Here is a 9,330-nt window from a genome sequence, read left to right as displayed (position 1 = left end):
TTCTCGTATATTCTTCTATATTCGAGTAATATTATGGTATATTCTGGTATATTCTAATATATTCAGGTATATTCTCGTATATTCTTCTATATTCTTCTATATTCGAGTAATATTATGGTTTATTCTGGTATATTCAAGTATATTCTGGTATATTCTGCTATATTCTAGAATATTCTAGTATATTCAGGTATATTCTCGTATATTCTTCTATATTCTAGTAATATTATGGTATATTCTGGTATATTCTTCTATATTCTAGTAATATTATGCTATATTCTGGTATATTGTTCTATATTCTAGTAATATTATGGTATATTCTCGTATATTCTTCCATATTCGAGTAATATTATGGTATATTCTAGTATAATCAAGTATATTCTGGTATATTCTGCTATATTCTAGTATATTCTCCAATATTCTTCTATATTCTAGTAATATTATGCTATATTCTGGTATATTCTACTATATTCTTGTAATATTATCGTATATTATCGTATATTATTCTATATTCGAGTAATATTCTGGTATATTCTGGTATATTCTAGTATATTCAGATACATTCTCGTATATTCTTCTATATTCTAGTAATATTATGGTATATTCTGGTATATTCTGCTATATTCTGCTATATTCTAGTATATTCAGGTATATTCTCGTATATTCTTCTATGTTCTAGTAATATTATGGTATATTCTGGCATATTCTGCTATATTCTAGAATATTCAGGTATATTCTCGTATATTCTTCTATATTCTAGTATTATTATGGTATATTCTGGCATATTCTGCTATATTCTCGTATATTCTATTATATTCTGCTATATTCTAGTATATTTTGGTATATTCTCGTATATTCTTCTATATTCGAGTAATATTATGTTATATTCTGGTATATTCTAGTATATTCAGGTATATTCTCGTATATTCTCCTATATTATTCTATATTCGAGTAATATTATGGTTTATTCTGGTATATTCAAGTATATTCTGGTATATTCTGCTATATTCTAGAATATTCTAGTATATTCAGGTATATTCTCGTATATTCTTCTATATTCGAGTAATATTATGGTATATTCTGGTATATTCTTCTATATTCTAGTAATATTATATTATGGTATATTCTGGTATATTTTGGTATATTCTAGTAATATTCTGCTATATTCTAGTATATTCTGCTATATTCTAGTGTATTCTTGTATATTCCCGTATATTCTTCTATATTCTAGTAATATTATGGTATATTCTGGTATATTCTTCTATATTCTAGTAATATTATGGTATATTCTGGTATATTCTACTATATTCTAGTAATATTATGGTATATTCTGGTATATTCTTCTATATTCAAGTAATATTATGGTATATTCTGGTATATTCTTCTATATTCTAGTAATATTATGGTATATTCTCGAATATTCTTCTATATTCTAGTAATATTATGGTATATTCTGGCATATTCTGCTATATTCTAGTATATTCAGGTATATTCTTGTATATTCTTCTATATTCTAGTAATATTATGGTATATTCTGGCATATTCTGCTATATTCTCGTATATTCTATTATATTCTGCTATATTCTAGTATATTTTGGTATATTCTCGTATATTCTTCTATATTCGAGTAATATTATGGTATATTCTGGCATATTCTGCTATGTTCTCGTATATTCTATTATATTCTGCTATATTCTAGTATATTTTGGTATATTCTCGTATATTCTTCTATATTCGAGTAATATTATGGTATATTCTGGTATATTCTAGTATATTCAGGTATATTCTCGTATATTCTTCTATATTCTACTAATATTATGGTATATTCTGGTATATTCTGCTATATTCTAGCATATTCTGCTATATTCTAGTATATTCAGGTATATTCTCGTATATTCTTCTATATTCTAGTAATATTGTCTTTTCGTGTATAAAAAATGTCTTTATTTTCAAAACTTAACACTTAACAATATGTTGCCTGCTGAATTAACGTTGGGCAACTATTTTACAGAGCCAGTGATCTGGAGCGGTACAATATTTGAGTATTTTTAAATGGGTTTCGAGACAATTCTCCGAATGATGAGATTGTTCTCTCCGAATGGTGAGATTGTTGTCTCCGAATGATGAGACAGTTCTGACTGTTCGCGAATTGAGACTGTTCTCAGAGTGTTTAGCAGTTCTCTCCGAGTAGTGAGATGGTTCTGATTTTCTGTCCCGGGGTCCGTTCGCTGGTCACCTCGGTGGTGTCAAGAAAAGTTCCTAATTTGGGGGTAAAGTCTTTCCTATTCGCTGGTTGACTTGAGGGAGAAGAATCTTCCGGGATAGCCCTCACCGGTGGAGGAGGAAGTCTCCACCCACAAGTCAAACCAGGAAAATTGCTGTAACGAATAACAGGACCCCGGAACAGCCCGAGTAAATAGCCTAAGTGGCTCGCGAACGAATTTATGACCCCTTAGCTTGGGTCCGGTGACGAAGGCTAAGGACACGCGTACATGTGGCTCAAGAGGGGTTGCGCTCTTAGCCTGGTCGACGCTCGTGCGGGCTATAAGGCCCGCTTTGTCCAAATCCGGGACCTCCGGTACATTGCGGGTGGTACGCGGAGCGAGGGTTTCCCGGATTGACTTTATGGCCACTTTCCAATGCCATCAGCCAAAAAACCCTCGAGTGGCGCATGGCCACTCGAGCATTAGCATTCTTCTAATTTTCGAAGGACGGCTTGAAATCGGAGAAGGGCTTCTTTTATGGCTTTCAGCTTTCTTACTTGTAGCTGTTGCCTCGCGACGATTTACTATATGCTGAAAAACTCGGTGGGAACGAACATGCTCCCCCCGTTGAACTGTACGCATAGTTCAATGAAACGAATTGGATTATCTAATGCCCTATGATGGCAGCGCGAATGAGATAAGAATATAAATAATATATTAAATAAGACGAATAAAATATGAAAAAACGCAATCGAACGTAATTATAGGATTAAGCGCTAAACGAGTAAACGATTAATATAATACGAGTAAATGCAAAAGAAAAATAAATGATAAAACGCATAAAATCCTACCGCTAATATAACTACATAAAATGAAGATTTACGTAATTATATACGAACGAATGATAACGCAAAGAATAAAGGAAGAAACGAGTAAAATTAACGCAATTGTTCATGAAATTATTCAATTGGTATCGGAAGCACTCGGAAGGGGGGCAAGCTGCTTCACATTTCGTTTATATACACCATTACTGGTTTTAACTGTGACAGCACGTATGATGTTGTCGGCGCCGGGATGGATCTCCAAGATTCTTCCAAGATTCCACTGGAGTGGAGGCAGGTGATCGTCCTTCAGGATGACAACCGTGCCTTCCTGGATGTCGTGGGATCCCTTCATCCACTTGGTCCGGGTTTGTAGTTGGTGGATGTATTCCTTGGACCACCTGGCCCAGAAGTCCTGCTTAACCTTTTGTATGTGCTGCCAATTTGACAGCCGATTGCTCGGACTTGCGGTGAAGTCAGCTTCAGGCACACTCGTTATCGCAGTACCAATAAGGAAATGGGCAGGAGTCAATGCTGCGGGGTCGTTTGGATCGGAAGAAAGAGGAGTCAATGGTCGGGAATTTAGGATTCCCTCGATTTCGGTTACGAACGTGGCAAATTGCTCATACGTGAAAAGCTGATCGCCGACAACACGCCTTAAATGATGTTTGAACGACTTTACAGCTGCTTCCCAGAGTCCGCCGAAGTGAGGAGACAAGGCAGGCATAAAATGCCATGAAATCTTTTTGTCAGAGACAAATCGATTGACCCTCTCATCCTCTCGTAGAACTCTGTGAAGTTCGTTCAATTCGTTGTTGGCACCTACGAAATTAGTGCCATTGTCCGAATAAATGTTACTACAAATGCCCCTCCTCGCGATGAATCTTTTCAAGGCTGCTAAAAAGGCGTCCGTAGTTAGATCGCCCACCACTTCTAAATGGACTGCCTTGGTGGAAAAACAGATAAATACGGCAACGTAAACCTTAACGCGCGTCCGATTTCGATGACGACGTTCTTTGATATAAAACGGTCCGCAAAAGTCTGTTCCAACGTTTGAAAATGGTCTGGATTCGGTAATGCGCGTGGTGGGTAAATTACCCATTAGGTAATTTGTCGTTGGTGGGCTGAATCGAAAGCATTTGATACAATTCCGGATGATTTTTCGGGTAGTGTTCTTACCATCGATTGGCCAGTATTTTTGTCGAACGTTGTATAGGGTAGAAGTCAATCCAGAATGACAATTTCGAATGTGAATATCGCGGATTATCAAATCGGTTATGTGATGGCTCTTTGGCAAAAGTATTGGATGTTTTGTGTTGTATTCTAGATCAGAATATTGCAGTCGACCACCTACGCGAAGTATCCCTTGTTCATCGATGAACGGGTTTAGAGATAATAGTTTGCTCTTAGGATTCAAACCGGCCTTTGATTTAAGAGCTGCGATCTCCTCGGAAAACGCGTTTGTCTGAGTTGACTTAATTATGATTTCGTTGGCGCGTTCTAATTCTTGAATGGAAATGGATCCAGTTTTGCGATTTGTCGGACGAAATCGTAAACAATATGAAATAATTCGGCGTAGACGGTCTATGCATGAATACCGTAATAACAAATCGAATGGTTGCGCACTGGTGACTGTAAAGCATTGTATATTACGCATTTCAGGCGTTTCTGGAGGAGGCTCAAAGCAAGATGCTGGCCATAGCGATTCGTCAGTAGCGAGCCAATCTGGTCCGTTGCACCAGATTTTGCTATTTATCAAAATCCTGGGAGTTGTGCCGCGTGATAACAAATCCGCAGGATTGTCTGAAGACCGAATATGTCGCCATGCGAGTATGTTTGTTTTAGTCTGAATTTCCACAACCCGGTTGGCCACAAAGGTTTTTAATATGTTAGGCGGTTTATGCAACCAATGTAGAACTATGGTAGAGTCTGTCCACAAAATCGTCTCGTGAATTTTGTGGTTCAGACACCTCGTGATTGAATCGTATAGTGACGAAAGGAGGACAGCCCCGCAAAGCTCCAGACGAGCTAAACTGATGGTTTTTAAGGGTGCAACGCGTGATTTTGCACAAAGAAGTCGTACCCTTATATTCCCCGATACGTCAAGGGACCGAATATATATGCAAGCCCCGTACGCCCGCTCGCTTGCATCGCAGAAGCCATGCAGCTCTAATCGTTTGACTGAGGGTTGAGAGACATGTCGCTCAAACTTTAAACCTTCCAAGAGGCTGAGCTCTTCTTGATAATTTGACCATTCAGTCTGGAGGCTCATGGGCAACGATTCGTCCCAATCGACCTTCAATTGCCATAACCGTTGCATTAATATCTTTGCAACGACTGTGACTGGACCGAGTAAACCTAACGGGTCAAAAATCTTCGCGATCGTTGAAAGAATCGTCCGTTTCGTATATGTATGTCGTGGCGTAACGTGAACTTGATAATTTATTGAATCGTCCTTCGGATCCCATGCAATACCTAACGTTTTTACTGTGGTGTCGCCGAAGAATTTTGGATGAATGTCTTCTTCGGAAAGTCCGGATAAGAGGTTTGGGTCGTTTGATACCCACTGCCGAATGTTTAAACCTCCTCGTTTTAATACTAGAATAATGTCGTTACGTAGTCGTAGCGTCTCGTCATAGTTATCTGTGCCGGTTAAAAGATCGTCTACGTATATGTCCTTGGAAATAACCTCGCAAGCCCTTGGGAAATGTATGAATTGCTCAGATGCCAATTGTTGTAAACATCTGATGGCTAAATATGGTGCAGAGGTTAAACCGAATGTTATTGTGTTGAGTTCGAATGTAGTAATTTCGTTTTTGTTATTTCTCCAGATAATCCTTTGAAATTGACGATCTTCAGGACGTACGAGAAATTGGCGATACATTTTTTCTATGTCACCTGATATAACATAGGTGTGCATCCGAAAGCGATTCAATAAAGTAAAAATGTCGTCCTGTATGGTCGGTCCTGTATGTAGCGAGTCATTTAAAGAAATCCCGGTTGTGGATTTAGCCGAACCATCGAATACAACTCGACATTTTGTGGTCGAGCTGGTGGGTTTGATGACGGCGTGATGAGGCAAATAATACCCGTGTGTGTCTTGGTCATTTTTTACCTGTGTCATGTAACCTAAATCAATATATTCGTCCATGATTCGATTATACTCGGTCCTGAGTTGCGAGTCGCGAGTAAGTTTACGTTCCAAAGACAAAAAGCGATTTAGAGCGTGCGTACGGGATTCGCCGATTAGCTGCTTCTTCTCATTGAACGGAAGCGCTACTATATATCGTCCAGATTTCAATCGTCTGACTGTCCGTTTGAAATGGGACTCGCATTCATTTTCTGAAGGTGAAAAATACGAGTTATGCGGTCCCTCTTCAACCTCCCAAAATTTTTTCATATCAAATTCCACATTTGTTAATAAGGTTTTGTGTGTTTCGCGAATTGATGAAACCGGTGCACTCCCCCCGATGATCCATCCGAATTGTGTCTTTTGCAGTATCAGATCGGACTGTTGTTTAGAACCAATCTCGATCTGACCTATGCTAAGACACGCCAAAGTTGTTCCGGTACCGATTAACATGTCTACATGTGACGGCCGATGAAAATGAGGATCAGCAAGTTGTATATTTGATGGGATGTGCAATTGCGATTTGTTAATTTGACGATCGGGTAACTGACTGGAAATATGTGGAATAATGAAAAAATTGAGAGTGCGATTGAATCCGTTAATGCGCGATTTGACCTTTATTCGTAGCGTTTTGTTCGTTACCGTTTTTAGCTCATTCAACACCTCGATGTTCACACTTCGTTCCTGACTGATTATATTTAATTTTTTGGCAAAAGCCTCTGTAATGAAATTCGCATTTGAACACGTGTCGAGTAACGTACGACACTCGAGAGGCCGATTGTTACAGTCGAAAGCGTGTACAATTGCGGTGGTCATGAGATCATGCGTAGAACCGTCTGTCAATAAGGAAGTGTATGGGAGCTTGTGTGAAACATCGAGATGCTGAGAAAGTCAAGAACTGCACCCGGGTTTCGGGCTGTCGGCACGTTCTTCTCTTTTTTGAAACTGTGGTCTCGAATCTTTGTGCAATCTGGTGTTGTGTGGTAAATTGCAAACTCTACATTTACTAGCATTGCACTGTTCAGCCGTGTGTCCTGGAGCTAAACAATTGAGGCAATGCTTCGCGTTTTTTACTGCTTCTATCCGTTTGTCGACATTCATTTTATCGAAGTGTTTACACTGAAATGTCTTATGATTTCCCTTTTCACAGATTGCACAAGTCGATAGCCGTGTTGTGATTGTCGCGAAGGTCTGTCGTCGATTAAATTTAGGGGACGATGGCGGAGAATATCGGGTTCGAGTTCCCTGATTTTGATGTACCCGATTAGCTGTCTGAAGCCTTGTTACGGGTCTGCTGGGAACATTTCCTTTCGGAGACTGAGGCACCGGTTCGTCCTCTCTCGATTGATGCGATGCGATATGTAGATATTTAAAAACGTCTAGTAATTTTGGCATTTCTGTGTCTGAAAGAGTATGTTCCCAGTTTTTGCGCGTGTCCCTTCCCATACGGGTTACTAAAATACTGATGAGGAGGTCATTCGCGATATCCTCCCAAGTCCGTCCTAACGCTTGAAGGGATCTGATGTGCAGTTGCATATAGTTTACCAAATCTCGGATTGCTTCCGACGAATCGTTTGACATGCTTGGGGTATCCCTCAATAAAGCCGCGTGTCGCAAAACTAATGCGCGTTTGTTATCATAAATCTCCACTAAATGATTCCACGCGATTTCGTAATTCTCGTCGCAAATAGTGAAAGCGCTGATCGCGGTTTCAGCCTTGTCTGTTAATGAGAGTTTTAAGTAATTTAATTTTTGAATGTTACTCAGTCCGGACTGAGAATGGATCATCGTCAAGAAAGCATCCTTGAAGGTGATCCATTTCTCCATTCGGCCATTGAATTTTGGTAAATCTATTTTTGGTAAATTTACATTCATCTGTGCGGCCTTCGGATATGTTTGACTTTCGTTTGTATTTTCATTATTCGATTGTTTGTCCGGAATGACTTTGAATAAAGCTTGAACTTCTAACGCGGCCGAAAGAACGTCGTCATATTGGTCGATTATTTCCTCGCGCTGTGTTTCTATTTTATCGTAGTCATTTGTCAGGAGAGCTAATTCATCCTGGTTCTGGTTAAATTTATCAAATAATGTACGTAGGCGAATGATTTTTTCATTGAGCTTTAGTTGCTCTCGTGTGGTATTTTGAAATTTCTTTACATAGTTGCTCAGTGATGTCATCTGAGCCTTGAAGTAACAACTTTTTTGGGAAATCGCGCGTATTAATTGCCTTTCGGTCTGCTCCTTTTCCGAATTTGCAGATGCCATTGTTCAAAACCGAATTCGGGATCAGGAAAATCGAGTAAATAGAAGGAAGGAAATTGGTAATTCAACAAACGAGTCTACCTTTGGCTGAACTAGTCTTCGTAGTCGTCAACGGCCGAATAGGTGCAGGAGACGTCTGGATCCGCAGTATACTGGAGGTTCCGCTTCCTGGTTGTTTTTCCTGGATGTGGTTTTCGGGTGTAGTAGCCAACACCAAACCTTTGGTTGATGTATTCGTCTCTGGTCCGTATGCTGCCAAAGACGTCTGGTCCCAAGGTGTGTTTGCAGCTTCCCGTAGAACCGATTTTTTTGCACTTGTCACAGTATGAAGCACGTGACTTAATGTCTTTTAAGTTCTTCACTAGTACCGCACTCCGAAATAGTCACTGGATCCGGCTCGAAGGACCAAATGTCTTTTCGTGTATAAAAAATGTCTTTATTTTCAAAACTTAACACTTAACAATATGTTGCCTGCTGAATTAACGTTGGGCAACTATTTTACAGAGCCAGTGATCTGGAGCGGTACAATATTTGAGTATTTTTAAATGGGTTTCGAGACAATTCTCCGAATGATGAGATTGTTCTCTCCGAATGGTGAGATTGTTGTCTCCGAATGATGAGACAGTTCTGACTGTTCGCGAATTGAGACTGTTCTCAGAGTGTTTAGCAGTTCTCTCCGAGTAGTGAGATGGTTCTGATTTTCTGTCCCGGGGTCCGTTCGCTGGTCACCTCGGTGGTGTCAAGAAAAGTTCCTAATTTGGGGGTAAAGTCTTTCCTATTCGCTGGTTGACTTGAGGGAGAAGAATCTTCCGGGATAGCCCTCACCGGTGGAGGAGGAAGTCTCCACCCACAAGTCAAACCAGGAAAATTGCTGTAACGAATAACAGGACCCCGGAACAGCCCGAGTAAATAGCCT

The 9,330-nt window shown here is 39.5% G+C and overlaps 1 protein-coding gene across 1 annotated transcript; it reads right to left on the bottom strand.

Annotated features, from left to right (window-relative positions):
* Positions 1-3,164: 3,164 nt before the first annotated feature.
* Positions 3,165-6,968, bottom strand: LOC143364756 (uncharacterized). Its single transcript, XM_076804923.1, has 3 exons — positions 6,914-6,968; positions 6,485-6,871; positions 3,165-6,364 (listed from the first exon to the last, which is right to left on the bottom strand). The coding sequence occupies exons 1-3, from the start codon at positions 6,966-6,968 to the stop codon at positions 3,165-3,167; spliced, it is 3,642 nt and encodes a 1,213-aa protein (XP_076661038.1).
* Between the last annotated feature and the right edge of the window lie 2,362 nt (positions 6,969-9,330).

The sequence above is a fragment of the Halictus rubicundus genome, unplaced genomic scaffold (assembly GCF_050948215.1).
Source record: "Halictus rubicundus isolate RS-2024b unplaced genomic scaffold, iyHalRubi1_principal scaffold0943, whole genome shotgun sequence".
NCBI classification, from domain to species: domain Eukaryota; kingdom Metazoa; phylum Arthropoda; class Insecta; order Hymenoptera; family Halictidae; genus Halictus; species Halictus rubicundus.
Note: the sequence above shows the minus strand (reverse complement) of the source record. Positions and strands in the feature narration are given on the sequence as shown.